This window comes from Watersipora subatra, chromosome 3 (assembly GCF_963576615.1).
Source record: "Watersipora subatra chromosome 3, tzWatSuba1.1, whole genome shotgun sequence".
In the NCBI taxonomy this organism is placed as follows: Eukaryota; Metazoa; Bryozoa; class Gymnolaemata; order Cheilostomatida; family Watersiporidae; genus Watersipora; species Watersipora subatra.
This window is the reverse complement of record NC_088710.1, coordinates 51,684,280-51,706,567: the sequence shown is the minus strand read 5'-3', so window position 1 is coordinate 51,706,567 and position 22,288 is coordinate 51,684,280. Positions and strand designations below refer to the sequence as shown.

General features: G+C 33.9%; 2 protein-coding genes across 2 annotated transcripts; one reads left to right on the top strand and one right to left on the bottom strand.

Moving 5' to 3' along the window:
• Positions 1–1,240: 1,240 nt before the first annotated feature.
• LOC137389733 (ubiquitin carboxyl-terminal hydrolase MINDY-3-like) lies at positions 1,241–16,397 on the top strand. Its single transcript, XM_068075815.1, has 11 exons — positions 1,241–1,626; positions 5,841–5,999; positions 6,332–6,530; positions 7,050–7,161; positions 10,127–10,200; positions 11,301–11,380; positions 12,751–12,821; positions 13,453–13,533; positions 13,759–13,901; positions 15,733–15,895; positions 16,095–16,397. Exons 1-11 carry the CDS (start codon positions 1,509–1,511, stop codon positions 16,242–16,244), a joined length of 1,350 nt encoding a protein of 449 aa, XP_067931916.1. The 5' UTR covers positions 1,241–1,508; the 3' UTR covers positions 16,245–16,397.
• Positions 16,398–16,421: 24 nt separating this feature from the next.
• On the bottom strand, positions 16,422–20,680 carry LOC137389734 (WD repeat-containing protein 73-like). Its single transcript, XM_068075817.1, has 7 exons — positions 20,493–20,680; positions 19,453–19,628; positions 19,132–19,233; positions 17,897–18,044; positions 17,103–17,254; positions 16,766–16,955; positions 16,422–16,643 (listed from the first exon to the last, which is right to left on the bottom strand). The coding sequence occupies exons 1-7, from the start codon at positions 20,662–20,664 to the stop codon at positions 16,423–16,425; spliced, it is 1,161 nt and encodes a 386-aa protein (XP_067931918.1). The 5' UTR covers positions 20,665–20,680; the 3' UTR covers position 16,422.
• Positions 20,681–22,288: the final 1,608 nt, after the last annotated feature.

Sequence of the window (22,288 nt, the reverse complement as noted above, 5' to 3'; positions counted from 1 at the left end):
AACACAACCATTATCAGAGAATGTAATTAAAATGGTCACGGCTTTACTTGTATAGTGTTCTAAATAATGCATAGGCACCATGTTGAACAGCAATTTCTAAATAAAAATGAAAAAAGAATGTGATGGCACAAACTAGTAATATTGTTACAGCCAAAACATGGTCAGCCAAATAAATAATCCTGCATGTGAAATTGGAGAGTAGATTATTCATACTATATATTAGGTTTGTATACATAAACATCCGTGTCCACGATATCAACAGAATTGAGTAGATTGGGTGTTTGTCAAGTTGATAGAGATCTGCCTTGATTTAGCTTGTCATTTGTCACTTTTGCATTTGGTTTACCACACTTCTGGTCTAGTTGGAGTACATACATGTACCTACAATGTAGTGGCTCTCAACGTTGTGGCTTACTGGGTCGACTACTAAAAGTGAGAGCTTCCATAGCAGTTATTCTTTCACCAATCGCAGGAGGAAGCAAACCCTATGTCAGCTGTAAGCTGATGCAGCCAGATCGCATCGTTGGAATATCACATTTATTGTGGAACAATTGATAGCCTACTACTGTTTAAACAATTAAGATTTTTCTGCAAGTTAAAAGTGTCTCTATTTTTGTAGCTCTTGTTAGCTGGCAGATAAAAGTGTGAAAGCCAGGGAACACTAAAAAAGCTTATGCATTTAACCAAAAAGGAATTTTTAGACCGTAATATGCTTAATAAGATATTTGTGTTGGTTTATATTTCATTAAAAATTATATTTTACCAAAAAGAACACACAAGCAATAATTGCAATAACAGACAGTTAAAAGATTTTTGGCATTTTAATATTAGTTTAGCCAAACATAGCCAAATAGCAAAAACTGGAGGTTTTGGCTATGAAATGCCGCTATGAATTTTACTGCTAGATTCCTTATATTTGTTTTAAACCATTGCAACTCTTTATTGAATGGCTCGTAAGCTTACAGTTACAAATCAATCATTCAGGTAATCAAATTAACAACAATTACAAGTAGGCCTGCAAACCATAAATAACCAGGTCTTACTAAACACGACATAGGTTGTTTCACATAATACATTGTGCTTTTACTTGTCATATTACGGTGCATGTATTTGTAAAAACTCTCCTTGTTTTCATTAAAAACCTATTCGTTGTAGAACTGTAACACATTTCAGGGAAATGCAGTTTGAAAACTAGTACTAGACTACTAGAGCTATCACCTCTTTATGGCTGTCTAACTCATTGCAAAATGTAATCGAAAGTCTTTGAAATTATCTCCCCTGTCACAACGCAGTTTTGAACCTCAGCTTATAGCATTAAAAACATAATCAATATTTTTTTCAATTTAAGTAAAATAAAATATTTAAAATTTATTTTTGCATTTAAATTAAAAAACACCAAAGTAAAAACTATTCGTGGAATTGTCATTTAGACTATAAAGATGTCAGCCTACTATCGAAATATTTTTGCTTAATGGTATAGTTTGCCGCATCGTTGAGTTCCATTGAGGATGACTGCAACTTCAGTTTTAAAATGGGAGACATTAGCATCTGATATATCATCAAACATAAAAAAATTGGTTTGGGGAGACGAAGTTTCAGAAGAAGTATTTTTACGGTGGACACAAGGTCAGTCGTGATGACCGTAAAAAATAACATTCTTAATCATTAAAAGAAAACATAGCAACGTTCTTGAAAGTTTGTTTTTAACATGACTATATTCAGTTTTGTATAAGCTGTTACGTTAGTTAGTTTAAAGTTTAAGCTTGTTAGCTGTATGTATCGAGAGGGTGTAAAAAGGTTTTCAGCGTAGGGCTGCTTACACAAATGGATGCTTCAAGCGTTCGATAGATTACCAATACCATATAATTTACATTTTGTTGCGAGTGCAGATAACTCATGTTACATTTAGCACCCATGTATTAATGTTTACTGCTCAATTGTTAATCAAAAGAACATCCGTTTGTAACTGTGAATATCTCGCTGTAATCGTTGAGCCAGTTACTAGTTTTTGTAAACAATTGTACCTGTTGTATCTAGGCTCTGGACGCTGAAATTTTTAAAATATGTCTGTATAATGAAGTGCATTCTTATTAGATCAATCCAAATCCAGCACATTTAGGTCTTGACCACGTTTTGTTGGTTAGCTATAGTATTTTGTGTATTGTCTATTCATTTTCATTTCATATTGTCTATTCAATATTCATTTTGCGAGGTACCAAAACTGACTAACAAACTGATTACTGGCAACCTATTAATTTATTTTCACAGCATTCAAGTTAATATTATCTTTAAAGAAACAACCAAAAGTTATAGAAATTCTATCAAATGCAGCTAAATATTTTTAATTTTTATACCCAATGCGGTTCATCCAGTTACAATAATGAAATAATGCTTTTTAAAAGGTTCACTTACGCTAGTTGGTAGACACATATAGTAGGCATATTTATAATAACATTGAGCACATTTCATATGTTCAGCATCAAATACAACATGTGCTGGTAGTGTAAAGCACTCACTTTCAGATATTTTTGTGAGACAATTCACAAAAATATAGTACGTACTATTATCATATCTCCATTGATGTCTAACATCTATATATAAATCTCAAAGTTTGTGTGTCCTTCAGTTTGTCTACCTATAGCTATTAAATTATTGGAACGAAGAATCCGTATCACAGACTTTATCTTAGAATGTCCTATTCGCCAGGCAAATACCTTACCAATTAAGCTACACGAGATTGATGGATACGAATGCTACCGCTCTCCATTACGGCGCAATGTAATTTTTTGTTTGCTATCACGGCTCGTATTAGTAAGCTTACTCAAATTAGCCATTGCCAGTGTGCCAGACTAATGGCAAGTGGCAGGCCACTACATTACCTGTCACTGTTTTACAAGCTGTTTTTTAATACCCATACAACGCCGAGAAGTCTGCTAGTCTTTTATTATGATGCATCATATTTTGTTGCAAACGTCCATAGCAATGCCATGTTAATTCATAATGGTCAAGCAATGGAGCAACAATTTGCTAATTTAAGTGCTGCTAGTGTCTGTGTCGAACACCCCCATCATTCAGGAAGAACCAAATTGTCAAACATTGATTTGCCATTTAGATAGAGATATAAAAGCCAATTTATTGCAATTTATGATTAGTCGAAAATATGTTAAATTACATGTGTTCAAGCTCCATGCAAGTGGTGAATTATAGTTATTGCTTCACTAATAGCTAACAGAATATTAATTAATAGATTTTTTGCTTTTGTTGTTCATTTTTTTCAATCTTTCACTTTAAAACCTATGCTTCTTAACCACTTTCTTTGTAAGCACGTTATCCCTTTCTAGCAAGTATCATATATCATATATGGTTTTCGACTGTAATAATTTTTCAGTGTCGCTTACCGCAACAACTTGTAAACATTTTGAATGCAAGCCTCTTTTAAGATTCGACTTGATGCTGGTACGTGCAGATATCTCAACATCTGAGTAGTTTTCAATAGAGCCTAAGAATTCTAGGTGTTTAAAAGTCACCACTGTAAAAACTATTTTTAAAATACATTCATGTTATAAATATTTGACGGAGAAGTCAGCTTAAATAATTTGTCATTTATGTTTTCAATCATGCCAAAGATTTTTAAATTATAGAGTGCTCCTTTTCAGTCCAGTTAATCAATTTTATGCATTGGAAACTAGTGTTTTCTGCTACTTTCCGCTTTGGCAGAAAAATAACTGCCTATTTTTATGTCTGCCCATTATGAAGCATCAATTCAAGCAAGAAACGATAAAATGCCATTTTCTCATTAAAATAATTGCCAGAAAACTTTGTGTTTTCCTACAATATTGTCATTAGCTGTTGTGTAGTGAAAGTCAATGTAGAATATCCTTCGTCAAGTTTTTAAATTCTTGGTTGCAACTGTATTTATATGAAGATATTTTCCATAGCTCCAAAAACAGTACAAAAAAATACGAGTGGTCTTTATTCGCAGTTCTACCTTTACCTATGAACTTAATTTGTTCATTAAACCTTCTCCATTTGGTTATACCGTTGTGTGTTGGAGCAGAGTTTTCTATATAACGATACACTAAAAATTATTCAATTTGTTCCATAGACCAAAAACCTATGAATATACTTAAATAGATACTACAGATACTTACACACAGCTATACAACGTGCTATCGAAAAGTATAAAAAAAGTATAAAAAAAATTAATCTTTGTAATTTTCACCTTCAACTACATTACTTTTTCTTATCATTACCATAGGATGAAAATTGCTTCGATCCGATTGCTTATTTGCTCTCACTTTGTATGTTAATAAAGTGGTACGTTAGTGCAATCATAAGTAGATTTCTTACTGTGTACTATTTTAAGTAGAAATGAGAAATTATATGATTTTGTAATATATTTACGTTTATTATTACTATTAATAATTGCAGTAATGTCTCTCACTGACTTATAAAATGTTGCTATAGTGGCTTCGCTTACATACACTCATACCTGATGGCAACAACCTCATGATAGACCTGAATTTTTGGCAATACAGAATAACTCCAAGTTACTGTATATATATATATATATATATATATATATATATATATATATATATATATATATATATATATATATATATGATATATATGTATATATACTTTTCAAGGCCCCTAACATTAACATTCATGGTCAAACAAATGGTCTTTATTGTCTATATCATCAGTCACAGGCATATTTTCATTCAGTTGTACATGATAATACATCATTAAACCTCGTATTTAGTAATTGGAGTGCATAACAAGACACATTTACTGTTGCTGAAATAATATCAGTACATAACTTAATGATCAATGCAGAAAGAAGAATACAGCAGACAACACCAACTACACCACTACAACGTAATTAATAATTCCGAGAAACTTTGGATTACAGGGGTTTTATGTTGTAGGAACTGTAAAATACATGTTAATCACCTAATTTCTAATAGAAGGGCCAAACTCACCCCTTTGGCCCTTCAATCATGGAAAAAAACTAAACTCAGCTTTCTAATTTCATGACTATACCATGTAGTGCAATAACTGTGGTACTACTGGTTTGTATTTCCAAAGTTTCGCTGTTTGTATTATCTGTCTCTCTTGGTTTTTGGTTCATGATTATGGTAATTTCAAGTTCAGGTTAGGGTAGGGCACACCTTCAATGGCAATTTGAATCGATTTTTTTTCACATTTTTTCAGACCGCGAAATTTGTCGGAAAAAAAAACATAAAACTATTGCATGCTAAAATAAGTAAAACAAAAATATATATTCACATATATAAATATAACACATAAATATATATGTTAGAATGGTGTCTGTCCGTCTATCTGTCTAAAGCCGGGGTTAGAGGTCAGAATAGCACACCTGACGATCTCTTATGGCAGGTTAGACTGCCAGGGTACTATCACGTATAATAAAGATATGCCTATGTTGTCTTCTTTCTCAAGTGTGGCAAAAAAGAAAACAGTATTTTTAAGGCTAACTATAGTATGCTTGTTATTCAAATCAAATTTGAGAACTTTCACTGACTTGACACCTTACGTTATATGGAATTTTTTACGTAACTCAAAGCAAAAACTTTACATAATTTTACATAAGTGGAATTTAAGTTTTAGGAGCATCTACTGTACTTCTAGTAGAAATAGAATTTTTATAAGAAGTTAAGTTCAAAAGGCATCGTTGCAATTTTAACCAAATGCAAGAAATCCAGTTTTTTCTATTTTTACAATTTAGTTATTAGCCATAGACACACTATGATATAAGTTATACTGATGGAGTTGTCTGGCTATGACTATTATTACACTGTTTTGTTTCTCAGGACTCAACTTTACGGAGGGTGAACCTACAGCCCTCATTCAGAACAGTGGAGGACCATGTGCTGTTATAGCGCCTGTTCAATCATACATTCTAAAGAATCTATTATTCACTCAGTCTGAATCATCTGTTGTAACTATTGATGATCTCAAAACAATATCAGGTAAAGTTATATTTGTAGTTAAAACTGTTATAAAGTTGTAAAGTTATATTTGTAGTTAAAGTTATATTTTTAGTATAAACTGATAGCTCAGCCGTGATTATATATATAGGGTATACATGTATGTATATGATTATATCTATGCATATCTATACATAGTAAGATGGACTATACATGTTTAGATTGACTGCTCCATGTGCTAGTTATAAATGTATGAATATGTTCACAAATGTTTTGTAAGTTTACCTTTAGGGATGCCTAATTAAATTATCAATTTTTTAGACTTCGCAATTCTTATAGTTTGTAATGTCAGCCTTTGTTGGTTGTCTTTGTAGAGGCTGGCGCTCAGAAACTGTTAGGAAAATCTATATATGATATTTTATGTAATGTCTCACACGGTGGGAATGTTAGACTTGTCACTCATTGGAACGGTTCTGGAGAGGACACAGCTGGACCTAGTACTAACTCTGATGGCCAATCAAGTCAGAAAAGACCTAAAATATTTAGCATTGACAACTTTCACAAAGAATTAATGTAAGCACATGTTTGAATGGCATGTTCTGACGAGTTAAATAATTTGTTGCAATTTTCATGACGTGGTCTGTTGTTTCCAAGTTTGATGTGCTATTTATATATTTTTACTCTAAAAATTGCTCAATGTATACACTATTATCTGTTGACCCACTAGTAGTGATACAGTTGTTTTGATCATGGCTAATCATGTCAGATTTACATTTGTTATGCAGTAGAAATTAGTAGAAGTTGAAGTAGAAGCTGCCGCCGCCGGAGTTTAGACTGGCTTACTTTGCTGATCAGGCAGGATGAAAGCTATTTCATGTCAATTTCGTTCACCTTAACTCCGTGATCACGTGTCATGATGTCAGGCACTCTAGTCCACTAGTACAGGGTTATCATCAATTCTTGTCGTCTGGATATGGAAATGTTAACAGCAACAATTAATACTGATATGTTTAATGAGCATGTCATTATTTTAATACTCACCACGAGTAATGTTTTCATGCTGACATCTAAATACGCAATGATGTGTTGTAGTTATAAAGACTTAGCACTAGAAAACCTGGAGGATACTCTTGACTCGTATGTTGAGAATATTATGGGCGATTTTGGGGTCCTCTCACTTCTCTATACTACAGTACTCACCTTTGTAAGTTGTTCATGACTATATTTTAGACATAGCATCCTATTTCTTTGCTCCATCGCTAACACAGCACCTTTTGTATTACATAATGTTGACAAAAGGGTCGTTTATTCACGCTAGTGTTCCTCGTGCCAATGGATTCAAAACAATGTTTGAATTGTACCTCTCAAAAAGGCCTTCGTTTCTAAATAGATTACAGGTTTTTGAGTCTCAATATTATTTAGGACGTGTCGTACTTATGCAGGGATTGCTCTATGTTGTTCTTATGTCTACTTCCAAACATGATTTGTTATGTTTTGCTTAATTTTGACAACCTCTGCATACCCGACAGTTTGTCATAATAACTCTCTTTAAAGAAATTTGCACTGTGACAATGACAATGTGCCATTGACAAAATTCAAATCATTGAAATGTAAAGAATGTGGTGGTGGTCTTGGAAATCATGCACCTATCCTTTTGATTAGTTAAAAGGCCACAGAGCGTAATTTAAAAGCAAGGTGTTTACAGCATTGCTAGCTGTCAGGTTAGGAAGAAAGAACATGAATACTCTACTCTGTCAACTGTATGAGAAGGTTTTAAACTTGTTGCATTTGTACCATCGATCACCTGATCTTGTCGGGACCTTAAAATGATAAAATGCATGTTGTGTGCTTTCATCTAAGCCGACTTTTATTAATCATATTTTAATCATTATATGTAAGGGTTAGATCTTCCTGAGTTAAACTTCCTGTCTATTTCCACAAAACAAGAATGGCAGTATTTTGTGCTCGTGTGAACTAGGTAATATATTTATTTATATTTTGCATATGCTCTGCTTGCTTGAAAAACTTAAATTTGCAACTTTAGTTTTTGAAATGTTAGAATATTATGCAGCTTGTGAATGAGAGTTGTTTTTTGAGAATTAGTATTGGGGTTGCATGGAAATGATTAGCAAACAAAATCAATAGAATGACTACACTTTACCAAAAAATACTGTAGCTTTAAGCTTCTCCCGAAAATATACATTCATTATCGCTGCGTTTCCATACTTCAAGGATGATTCAGTATCCCTTCTAATAAATGATTGCAGGTGTTTTTTGTATACTCAGTGAAAATCACATGTGAACAAATTTTCTTAAATTCTAGTTGATTGTCATTGCTAAAACCAAAGTACATGTATGTACCAAAGTACATGTATGTATACAAACCAGCACATCTTATGTAGTTAATATATTCTGATTGCTATAAAAGTACATGTATGTATACAAACCAGCACATCTTATGTAGTTAATATATTCTGATTGCTATAAAAGTACATGTATGTATACAAACCAGCACATCTTATGTAGTTAATATATTCTGATTGCTATAAAAGTACATGTATGTATACAAACCAGCACATCTTATGTAGTTAATATATTCTGATTGCTATAAAAGTACATGTATGTATACAAACCAGCACATCTTATGTAGTTAATATATTCTGATTGCTATAAAAGTACATGTATGTATACAAACCAGCACATCTTATGTAGTTAATATATTCTGATTGCTATAAAAGTACATGTATGTATACAAACCAGCACATCTTATGTAGTTAATATATTCTGATTGCTATAAAAGTACATGTATGTGTACAAACCAGCACATCTTATGTAGTTAATATATTCTGATTGCTATAAAAGTACATGTATGTATACAAACCAGCACATCTTATGTAGTTAATATATTCTGATTGCTATAAAAGTACATGTATGTATACAAACCAGCACATCTTATGTAGTTAATATATTCTGATTGCTATAAAATTTAAATATCGCCTATCCGTTTATTTAAATTTTCACAACTGCTTTTAAGGTTACTTATTTTTAAATGTTTAGTAGTATTTAATTTAGATTAATAATGAGTTCACTTTGGTATTACTGCAAGCAGTTATGAATGGTTACGGGTGAAAGTGTACCATGTGGGCTTCAATACCAACAGGATATATAGCTCACTGGTTACCATTTCTTATTTTTAGAAAATCCTTTGTAAAATCCATTTTGTAGAAAATCACCTCATATACAATTCACCTTTGGAGGATGCAATCATCCTAGATTTAATCCTTTCCATGTATTGAAGGATACTACAAATAACCAATTTTTCAGGCATTAAAACAGTGTAAATTTCATGTCTACATTGAAATACCTGTTTGCAATCACTGTTTCCATTGTGCGGATGTCGTGCATTTGGACTTGTGCCTATGTTGAGTTACTGTGCAAATAACGTTTCAATGGGACATTCGCGTGTTCCGGATTAACACGGGCGCTTTGTTAAAAAAGATAAGGATATCTACGCCAGAGGTCATTACTCTTGTCTCGCTGAGCAGCATGCATTTTTCGAACGACCAAAGTGTAGACACTAGGTAGTTTAAATAGAATAGATTGCATTTGCATTTTCATGCGCATAATTCGCAATCGCCATTTCTATCTTTCGCAGGCATGAGACATTCGATAGAAATTGTGAGTAATAAAACTTATTTTAACTTGCGTATTTTGGTGTTCCTCAAGTTTGCATCATATTGTGGATGATGCAAACTTGTGGATTAATGCGTCATGGAAACATAATGAATTGTTCGCGATGTTATCTATGAACTAAACCAACAGAATGAATTGGCGTACCCAAATGTTGGTTGAGGGACTATCAGAGTACAACCAATAATCAGTTTTAGTAGCAGATTTCGATCGATTTCTCTTAGTTAAGCCAATATGCATCAGGTCTTCTTTTTCTTGTGCTATCATTTTTCTATGTTGAACAACCAGAGTGATAGAATTATAAATACAGAATACTATAATGATAGGTCAATGATCACTGCTCTTCTTTGTACCTTGGCTAAAACATGTTTCCTTCGATGCACTGGACTCGTTCATTTCAATTCAATGAGGAATTAAAATTTTCATATTCAAACTTGAAGATTATTTTCAACTTTAATACAATTCATCATGTTTGCTAGGGTTTAGACAGATTACAACCTGTGGTCGAAGACTCGGGTGAACCCCTTGTAGACCCAAAATACGGCCATGGCGGGTGAGTTCTTAGAATTATGCATTGGTTGTAGAATTTGTAAGTTTGATAGCTTGCTTTAAACCTTTGAAGCTAAATCTGATCAGCATTCTTATTCTATTCTTGGTATCAGCAACAAGGACAGAAAACTTACATATGGACTGTAGGATTCACAGATTTATATTACAGTAGATGCTCCCATAACGTGAATTCTAGGTAACGTGAAGAATTCATGTAAAGTTTTTACTTGTATTATGTAGAGAATTTCATGTAACATTAAACATCAAGTCAGTTCAAGTTCTCAAATTTGATTTGAATATTGAGAGTCTCATAGTCGCCCTTAAAATACTGTTTTGTCTTTTGCCACCCTTGAGGGAGAAAATGGCATATAGAGGTATTTCTTTAATAAGTACTAGTAGTACCCTGGTAGCCTAGTGTGCTGTGAGGCATCATCAGGAATGCCGATAGAGTGCAAATAATAAGTCGTTACACAATTATTAAAATATATCCAAAAGCGGTCAATTGGTGCAGGTGTTCGAGTGTTGGTCCACAAACCGTAGTGTCATAATTTGAAGTATCGTTAATTGTGATGTTTTAATCTAACCTCTAACCCTAGCTTCGGACAAACAGACAGGTAGACAGACACCAATCTTATTACAGTAAAATATATTTTTTTCTGTTTGAGTTTACGTTGGACATATACAATTTTTATTCTTTGCAGGATAGATCTTTCTGTATAAAAAAACTGATTTATATTAACATTGAAAGTGTCCGCTCATCTTGACATAAAATTACCATATTTATTGACCCTAAACCAAATGAAAGTGATAAGAAAAAGAGAAAAGTTATCGATACAAACCCATAAATAATACCGCAGTTACTGTACAGTTATGAAATTAAAATTAAAAAGTTAAGTTTAGTTTTTTTCATTTTTGAAGGCCCAAAAGGGTTGAGTTTGGGAAGATCTTGGAATGGATTAAGCACTTTGCATGTATGTAACTGTCATATAACATAAAATCCTTATAACGTAAACCTGTATAGAACAGATTATTTACGTTGAAGGAGCATCTACTGTGGTAATAATACGTTGCTGTTAAAACTAATTTACTTGTTGATATATTTAGGCAGTGCCTAGTCAATCTACTGCTGACTGGCGAAGGTGTTGCTGAGGTGTTTGACGGGGAACAGGATGTGGGTGGCAAAAGTAAGTTAATAGGGCCATCATTTACCTTTATTTGCATCTACCCTCCATCACACTGAGGAAACTTGCCTTGCTTGCTCAATATGTTTTTGTATACAATAAAGCTGTTTTCCAATAAGGCCCCTATTAAAACACCTTTTTGCACAGTAAAGGTGTTCGTAGGTCGTCTCAGACTAACTTGTGCAGTGCGCATAGGCTAAAGGTTTATCATTATTTTCGCGAAAAGTTTTTCAAATGGCAAGGCGTAAAAGTTTTGTTTTGCTAAAAATTGTTGTTGTCAGGTAGTTAATATCGACTAGTTCAGCAGTGCGAAAAATAGTTGAGGTGAGCAGACGCTTTGGAAGGTATTGAACAGCCAGATTTCGTTCCATATGAAATCAACAATCAGAACGCAAGCTGCCATACAAACGATGCAAATATTGTTGTTTCAAAAATGTTAACATTTGTTACTGCATGTATTATAATTATGATTTGTTTATGTCACTTGTTCTTGAATATATATTTGTAGCATTTAATATTTTATTATTATAACTGTTGGGCGTTCAGGTTTATAGCGTATCTGATAGCATCATTGTGGTTATATAAATTTACAATGGATCGATGCTCATAGCTCCTCTTCTATTGTACATAAAAAGCCAGTTTTGACTGCAAACTGTAGCAAACATATTAATGAGTGTTATGAGATTTAATGCAACATTGTTAGATATAGTGAAATATACATGTGCATTGTTAAATATAAGGGTTATAGGATAGAGCTAGTCTGTACGCATGACACTGTTCGTATCTATCGTTGTTCGAACACGAATGTTCTTATGTAGTGTAACGTCTGTACATTTAACAAAAATTAAATACATTATGTTTCAAATAACACATAACATTTGTAAATAAACTCAATTGTAAAAAGAATTATAATGAAGTTTATGACTTATGAAGTTAATACCTAATCTTGTTCTCTTTGTACCTCAAAACCGTCATATGTTGGAGCAAATATTCGCATGAAAATGCATTGTATTTCGTTTTATTTGCTCCACAGTTTCAAAACTATCGCTAAATGCTTCAGGTTGTATATAACATTAAACATGCATTATATAAAACCTTTTTGAGAACTAAATGTATTTGAGCACGAATCTTTAACACTCATGGAACTATGATAAAAGAGTTAGTTGTGAAGTTTTCCATATTTGTGAAACACCTTCCTTGTGTCAACTTGTTTGCAGATTGCTACCCATGCTACAAAATATTTCCTTTACTGTAAAAACTCAACTTTTCCCTGAGTAATAGCACTTAGCACTGCATGCACTTTCCATTCAGGTTTGTGTAATGAGCTGTGGTCAATGTTGACACTGCGCTTTCACCTTTTTTATATTTTACAGAAATGCAAGGAATCTCGAATCAATCTCAGGTTGGGTTCTTGACAATTTTGGAAGCGTACCACATTACGAAGGTATTCTTTATTGCTAACTAATGATTTTATTGCATATATACTTAAAAATGTGAGATATCAACTTCACTAGAATTGTAATCTCGATGAGTAAACTAGGTAGACCCACAAGGTCAATTAACTGACATAATACCTAGTTCACATCCACGTGTTCATGCTTACCAGTTATAGAAGACATTCTAACAAATTCTTCCAACGCAACATTAGCTTAATTTAACGAATTGACAATTTTAACTCTCCTCTCTAGGTGTTTGTGTGATGGCGTGGTATCGGTATAATAAGTGTAACCTTGATATTGAATACAGAAACATTCCTTTTCTTCCATACTTTTTTCGCACTGCTCAGCAATGTGATGTTATTTTGTCTTAAGTCAGGATTCAAGCCAGTAGGCCGTAAAAGGCTGTTGTAGCGGTGTCAAAATTTTTTCAGCGTGTATCTCCTGTTTTTATGCTCCAAATATTGATGCTTACATATTTGTACATTAATAGAACAGCAAAATAAGACAAATCCTGCCCATAAGAATGAATTGCAATGCAGACTTTCTACTTGGCCATTGCGGCTCCAACCAGCATCAATCACCTTTGTACCAGACGTCATTATAAAATTATCTACTAGTACTCTATTTGGATTGTAGGTGGGGTGGAACTTGAAAAGTCCAGTCTACCCCCTTTGGGTTCTTGCCAGTCAGACTCACCTAACTGTTTTATTTACTCAAGTAAGCCTTCTTTAACGTTCTTTTGATATTTTATTGTTGATTTTTATTGAGAAACATCAACCATGTTGATAGACAGCGCTGCACATACCTTAAAAGTGTACCATCTACTGTTTTCTTGTGAGAATTGGGTAAAGCGAATCTTACTGTATACATCACTGCAGCTCAGCTTTAAAAGCTCCGAAGAATCTCTCCAGGTTAGATTGTAAACTTGGCATGTATTGTTAGGATGAGGAAGCACTAGCGGAGGACAAACATTCTGAAGCTCTCAAAGTCATTAACAGTTACGATAAGGAAGGCCGTAGTTTTTTTGATTCAACCGTTCTTGGAGAGCTGATGTCTGCCCTTGGCCTGGTTTCTGACCCTGGATAGTAGGTCCATTAAAAGGCCGTATTACTTAAGTAGAATAGCATATGGCATTTGTCAAACAGCAAATGCAAGGAGCTGGGAGGGTGTGGCAAGTACACTCTTGCATAGATCACGTCTCCGATACCTAATGCTGGCTTTTAATATTGAACCTTGATTTCTGTAGAAATGTTTCTTGATAGTGAAAGCTATGGTCGCTTTTTGATTCCCTAAGACTAACCGAGAGGAGTGCACACGAAAAGGAGTATAATATAATCTTTTATGAATTGGGTTACTCGATAAACATTTGTTTAATCTTAGTATCCATATACTTGGAGTTATTTCCTACATACTATTTTCAGTGATATGTGGCAGACATGATCATTGCTCTATCAAAAACGCATAAACAAATGAGACAGCATTTCTAGCATGCTTTGAGCACATTTGTTATAAGGCAAGCATCTGGTTATTGTAGCCTGAAATACTAGTAAAAGTTGTCGGCCATGGCTTTTCCTGACACATCGCCGCGCATGCGGTTATTATGCCTGTTTTGGTTATTGCGTACATCAATTAAAGCGAAAAATTGCGCATTTTCCTGAAATTGTGAGGTGTATGCAATAGAAATCTAAATGCCTCGTGTGTACCCAATTGTGTACTCCGTATACGAAGGGAACCCGAAGGCAAACTTAGTAAACAAGGGAGAGCGGTGACAGCACTATTGATGCTAGCTGCACTGAAGCTGAAAATACAAAGTCTGTAATAACAAAAACATGCATGGTCTTGAGCCCCATATCAAACAGTTTCAAACGTATATGTATGTAGTCAATTATGTTTTCATCTTCTGAGACTAGTTGCAGCTCCCTTAAAAAGTGAAATTTCCACTTATACATAAATGCTGAATATAGTCAAACCTTGACTTTTCCATAACCTTAACATTCAAAGTTTTTAACAGGCAGTTTTGTAAGTCGGCGCATATGCATGCAGTTCACCGTCACATACTTTACGTCATAGTCCATCATTTACTTTTTCAAGTTTTAAACTTATGAATTCAAAAATGATTAGTGTGGGTCATAGGAGTGATGGAAAGAGGCAATGCATTTCTTAAAGTTGAAGCAAAAAATTATATATCTTCGAATCAGAATTTAGAAAAAAATCAATTCTTTATAAAATCTTTCCAACTGTTTACTACATTGTTCTCATAAAAAAAAGTGATGAGAAGAAAAGCCAGCCTGAAATGAGAAAACTGGAATGGCTGGCCGTAATAACTAAAACAAAATCTAAAATATATCAAATGTAAATATTAAATAATTCAAATAATATGAATTTTAAAAACACAAAATTATAACCAAATTAATTTTATGTTAGCATAGTTTTAATTGGTCTAAATGCATATTTCTAATGCTAGCTGCACGTTTTGTGTACAAGCCTATTTTTAACATGAATGAGAAATCACTCTAAAAAATTGTAATATTGGTTGTTACTTAGCTTGGTTTTTTTAGACAGTTCAATTCTTCCTGTGGTTTTACATTTTGCATTGCCTTTAATGCCTGATATAATTTTCTGAAGTATTTATTGTCAAATTTATAAGCACTGGAATGAATTAAATGTTGTGATTCTAACAAGAATATTTGCTCCACCGTACTACACTGTTTTGATATACAAAAATACCTTGGAATGGGTTAATTTCACATATTGAAGTTTGACTGCCATTGCTCTAACAGTAACCACACAATTTCTCAGGTCACAAGTGAAGTAATTTTTGCAAACATGTTTGTTGTGTCTGCACATAAATTTGCTTGATAGTTTGATGGTTATAATTTTAAATTCAAAGATATCTGCATTTATCTCTCTTCTCAGTGTCGATATAGTGAAGGAAAAGCTAGATCCTGAAAACCTTGGAATAGTTTTTGTGCATTCCTTCATGGAAGAATTCTTCGCTGAAGATAAGAACGAGAAAAAAGCGAGGACATTTTCTCTCTGCCACTACAACGGTATAAAAGGTTCCAACAACTCCAATAAGGTGAGTAATTTCTTAACCAGTTCAGCAGGATTATTCTACTTACCTCTTATTCAGCTTTTCCACATTTGTGACTTATTGACTTTCATTGTTGTAATTTGTTGTTGTATTTTTATTTATTGTTGTATTCAGCACAACAATAATTTGTTGTGCTGAACACAATGACAAGCGTAAATGACACTGACCTTTCTTTGACATTTAGATTGAGTATCACCGCGCAGAGGCTACTCTAAAAGACCCACAGGATATCGCTGTATCTATAGACTCTAGCGAAATATTAAAATGCCTTCAAACAAAATGGCCTACAGTAGATCTGCACTGGGCAGGCCCTGGTCCGCCCTCTCTGAATTAACTCATATTTTAACTTCACTATTTAATATTATCCTACCATAATGTGGTACAAAAAACACTTTTTAAGGTAGGTTTTTTACACGTTTAATTTTAGTGGTATAGAATAAAGAAATATAGAATTTTCTCAACCACTAAACATGATTAAGCATAGGGTTAGTACAAATAATGTAATGTATAGGTTATCCCTTTTCCTGGTCGTGCTTCCATATGTGCAGCTGGCCAGTGTTGGATGCAGAGGCTATCAGAGGTTCAGCCGTTTGACTCCAACAATGTGAAGTTATGCGTGGCATGTCTCCTCCCTCGATATCTGGTAGATGACCGTCATGAAAGAATTCAGGACGAAGCAATTGATTCTTTTCAATTCCTTCCAAATCATACAATCTCACTTGGTTATCTTTACCTGTGTAATAAAAGGATTGAACTCATGTGAATAAAAAGCACCAACTAGATGCACTCACTTATGCTTAGATCAGTGATTGAATTCAGAATGATGCCCCAGTGGGCGGTAAGCAACATAAATACCTGAAAGAGATAGCATGTTTTTGCTAACTTGCGAAGTAAAGGGAACAGTCCTTGTTCTTATTGGAGCTTCTAACATGCACTGACATTTGTCAGTACCAGGCTTTCTGATGTCACCAAGGGTAAGTTCATTGTTGTCATTCAATCGAATGACATCATTTCCTCTCATCCCGCTCAATAACCAGCGAGCACCCTAAAACAATTGGCAGATGCAAAAAAGTTATCATCAGAACTTAAGTATTCTGCTATTGCTTCAAAAAGATCAGTATATGTAAGCATCAACTTGAGAGAACCTAAAAATATTATATTCAGCAGGCTTTGCATTACATAGTTCCCTTACGGAATCGCTGACAGGTGATAGGAGATTTGTGAAGGCATTTGGCACTCGTCTGTCAATCAGCATGCTTCTACCTGTTCTACTACCACAAGTGATACAGATGTTGTCATCTAGGCAGAAGATAGTTGAGACTGGCTCCGTTAATGCCTCATCGTCTAAATTTATATTACATTGTAGAATGTTTAGTTAAAATCCAACTAAAGTGTTGACAATGAAAAGAGTGCTTTCATGAAAAGCTGAAAAGGTTGATTGTACATTTTCAATCACACTAAACACCAAAAGTTGCACAAAGATATTTTGCTGAATATGCGAAAACTTGTCATATTCTCCAACTTGACTTCATATTATTAATGCTATTTAGATGTGAAGACAGTAAACTCAACTTTGTAGTAACGAAATAACACAGGTACATATAACATGACACCAACAGGTGACCTTTTGTAGCACTAAAACTCTATAATTGTAGATTGCATGTAGGGTGTTTTGCCCATACATCTTTTCCTAAACAGCAGTCGAAGAATAGAATACAACACTAGATTTACAAAATACACAAGCGCATAAAATAATAAATATACAGTATAACATTACCAAGTTGTAGAATAACTGCTATCACAATTATATGAAAAATGAGTAATGTGGATATACTTAAAGATCCTGTGGTAAGTCACAAAATAATTCCAAGTGATGTAAAACGTAACTTAAGGGGTTGAATAAGCTACAGAAAGCTGGTTTTCACACCATGAAACTGACCTCTTTTCCACAAGATACATTTGTGTTCTAATACAATGTGAACATACCCTTGTAAAATTCTTCAACTTTCGCTAGAGAAAAGACGTCATACCACATTAGCTGTTGTAGACTGACAGAGCATAAAAGACTCGTGTTACCACTAAGCTGAACAGTTGGTGGGTACATCTGAGAGGTAAACAAGTTTTCAGTATGTAGCTGTAACAAAATAATTCGACAGGATGATCATCAGCCAAGTGTAATTTTTGAATATACAATCAATGTTTGCACCTAAATTAGTAATTCAAATAGTAAACTTTTAGTTAATATTTTTCTGTTATATTCTGCATATTCTAACTACATAAAATATAGAAAAGTAGATCAAAATAAAAAGCTCCATTTTATAAGATGCATGATTTCAAGATGACAAGTAAAATTATTCCCATAAAAAGCTATATAGGACTTAGTGACGTTTGTCACAAGACGAGCAGAGCAGTCTCATTCTAGTTCCTTCTAGAGTGATATGACACTGTGAATACACTTATTCTGCACTCGGACAGTCATTTGAGAGTTCTAGCCGACTGTTAAACTTGGACACATAGCTGGTGGCTGGTTTATTACCAGAACACACTAAAGTAAATAGACCTAGTAAACTAGGTGTAGCAAATCAGCGAGTAGACCTCAGTGACTCTGCGAACCAAGTGGCGATCAGGCAATAGCGGGAGCTTCTGCCGTCGCCTTGTTGATAGATATGGTGCAGCAGTGCTGCAGTATTAGCACAAACATAAGCTTTTAATGGAACAAGCTATTTTAGGCTTATTATAGAGCTTCTAGAAATCTTTATTTGGAACATGAAACTGAAAGTGTAAATGAGGGAGTTGCGTCCTCTCTAAAAGTACTGACAACTGAACATCAATGAAGAGTGGCCAACGTACAGTAGCTCGATGTTTGCTGATTTTGGGGGTGGGATAAGCTGGAAGATAGCCCAGTATATCATGAATAATAATTTAAAGAAAAAACAAAATTACTACATGTATCTGGCATTGAAAAACACAATTTTTTTAACTTGAAGATATACGAATGATCAGCAATACTTTTCAGATTTGGCAAAAGAAAAGGTCAATTTGAGGTTCACACTACAGTAAAACCTAGCGGTTCGACAGTTGCTGCTAAGAAGAAAAATCTAACAGAAAGGCCGCGCATGATCGTTGAGGGTAACATTTATAAAAGGCATAGTTATAGCCTCCACAACCAACTTAACGACTCTGACTAATTAGTCTATGGAAATATCAAAATGGTATATTACCAGTTTAATCTCATGAATAGTTGCGTCATCCATCTCACCTTGAAGTGAATGAATAAACATCGCTGCTGAGACTTGCTCTGTTCTTACAACAATATTTGGATCCTGAAATAGTAGCAGCAGAAAGAAGATAGTCGTAATGTTCCATTGCTTATAAAAAACTGTTAACATAATTATTACAATACTGTTTGTCAGAGTTGAAAATAGCAACAGTTTGTTGATGAGAGGCTTTATTTCATTACAACAGTTTCATTACTCTTAAAGGCTACAGCAGAAATATAAGTAAAGTTCCAAAATAAATCAGTAAGTAATAGAATAACCAACCATAAACGTTGAAGGTGCAGAGACGATGGCGTGACAGGCTCCGGCGCAAGTCGTTGCAGCCAGTATTGACATTTCTCTATTCTTAGACAGTCGATCTTTGTCACTAAAATTGACTATAGGCAGACTGTAGAGGATCAGCTCATTGTTAACAGCCTCATCAGTGCCCACAAATAAACCTAAAAAATGGTGTTTAATTTGTGGGTCCCAAGTGAACTAATAATTTATCGCATATGCATTAACCAGACAGAATATTATTTACAAAACTCGTGTCTGCTAGAAACTAAACAGCAAACCGTTTTGTTATGTATACATCAAATATTGATTCTGTCCACAAAACACCGATAGTCTAATTATTGGTTATCATTTAAAGCCTACTAGTATATTCACAACTGCACGCAAGGAGGAATCAGGGCAGACCCAAACTGAGATATAAAGATATAGCTAAGCGTAACATAAAATTAAGGGAACTAGCCACACACAGATGGTAAGTTAAGGTGACAACAGAGCTGCATGGAAGTCGGTGATGAAGCCTAAACCACAAAACAGCCATTGTCGACATGATCGACTGGAACAGATTGAGAGAGATTGTCCATCCAACTGTTCAAATTCGTCTAGAGTTAAAATTCTGCCTTAAAGTCTTTCACCTACATTTTCACAAAAAATAGATAGAAGTATAATTCAATCACATATTTATATACTGTGCACCAAAAAGACTTCAAGCTCTCCATATAATTTCAGATTACAGACTAATTGTCCATTTATCAATTTCTTCACTTGACATTCATATTAAAGTAACTATTGATGTCATTACTTGCCTCATTTACGTTGGGTCTCAAAAAGTTCTTGTTTACGTTTTTGTCATAGCACAAATAATATAAAGCAGAATTCACGGACTGCAAATATTGCGCCAAAAAAAACTCCATCCCATCACACTAGGAAGCTATAACTCATTTTGCGAAAATTAAAACAAATTTACTATTTGAACTGCAAGATAAGACAATTCTAATTGCTAAAACAACATTATAGACACCGTCTCTTACCCTTGCAGCCATCGCTATGCCAAGCTAAAGCAGATGCGGACTTGTCCGTCTCATACATGCTGATGTGTTTATATCTTCTTGCAGAAGTGAACAGCCAGATATCATAATAATCTGCTTCTTGAGATACTTCAGAGAATGTTAAAGGATCGTTCTTTAAATTTATAGCTGCCATGATGAGCCCTGTGAGACTTTAAAATCTACGTATTACAATATTACAAATCATTATAGATGATAACAAGCACACACAGTGTAAACCAAACATACAAAAATAGCTTGGTGCATAAACTGAAACAAACTCAAAAGTAGATTACCTTATTTTGCATTTTAGTAGCTAAATAGCAGAAGTTATGTATCCGATAATTATGTAACAACAAAACAAGCAAACAATATATTCATACTAGCTATACTACTTGGCGTTGCCCAGGTAATAAAAAAGTCTTTGTACAGAAAATTGATTTGTATTTAAAACTATCTGTGCTAACTGGCGTTGCCGAGTATTAAAAATCAGCTTAGAAGTAATGAGAGTTGCTTGCCACTTGCTATTAGCCTGGCAGATTTCCAATGAAAAATTTTAGTGAGCTAACTAATGACAATCACTAACGCAATCACCCTGCGTGGTATGCAAAGCCGTTGGGTATGTGCTCCCATATTATAATAGTAACTTATGTATATCAGTGAACTAACAACTCATTCTCTGTGGCCTATTGGGTAGGGTGTCGGACTAACAAAGAGTAGGGTCTGAGATCAAAACTTCTTTGGTACAGATCCTTTATTCCAAGATTTTAAAAGCTATAGGCCAGAATGCATACAGAGATAAAACATACTTTGAGAATATATATAGGTAAAACAACATTTGCCACTTTGAGTTTCGAACTACATATCATGAAAAAAGTGTTTGCGTAGTTGAAATAAATTAGGAGAGAAAAGAAAAACAACTGTAAAGGTTTATAAACATAGTCAAAACTGTAACTTTCAAACTTCATATCACGAAGAAAATGTTTTGTGTTGGTAAAAAAAATAAAACAGCTATAAAAGGGTTTAAAAGTAAATATGAAATAATTAGCAAGTAATAGCTAAATTAAGTCCGTTTTGCTACGATTACAATAAAAGATGATTCGCTAATGATACAGTCGATATGAACTGAGAAAACAAAGTAAAAATCCTGAATATGTAGAATTAACAATAATAATTCTTGCATAGAAGTGTATGTATAAAAAATATTACTTTTCCACCAGAAGATATCTATCAAAACTTTGAATACGATGATACTGGTACCTCTCGATACTGGTACAAATGTAAAAATGAGATATCGTACTGTCTTTGTCTGACCAAACGGAGAGAGCATGTCGAGGCGTTTCCCTACGAAGATAATATGATTGTTTGCGTGAAAATGATTGGCCTTGACTGCGATATAGCAATTGAATCTTACGAAAAACAAAAAATAGAAGTTCAAAAAAACACGAAAAAACATTGTGCTATATAGAATTAATAGAACTTCAAATAATACAAAATTTAGCGTGTGTATACGCTATACGATATATGATAATGTCTTTGTTCAATATGCCTTATCCAGCTCAATGATAGAGTGGTACCAATCTCCGTGAGTTCAAATCCATCATAAATTTAATTCCAAGATTTTAATAGCTATAGCTGGACATACACAGACATACACACAAATTTAGAGAAATATATATATACAAAATGTAGATATGTGTGTACCACAGTATTTGACATCATAAGAAAACAAACTTTAACTTCAATTTTTTAAGCAGTATTGACAATTAAAAATGTATTGT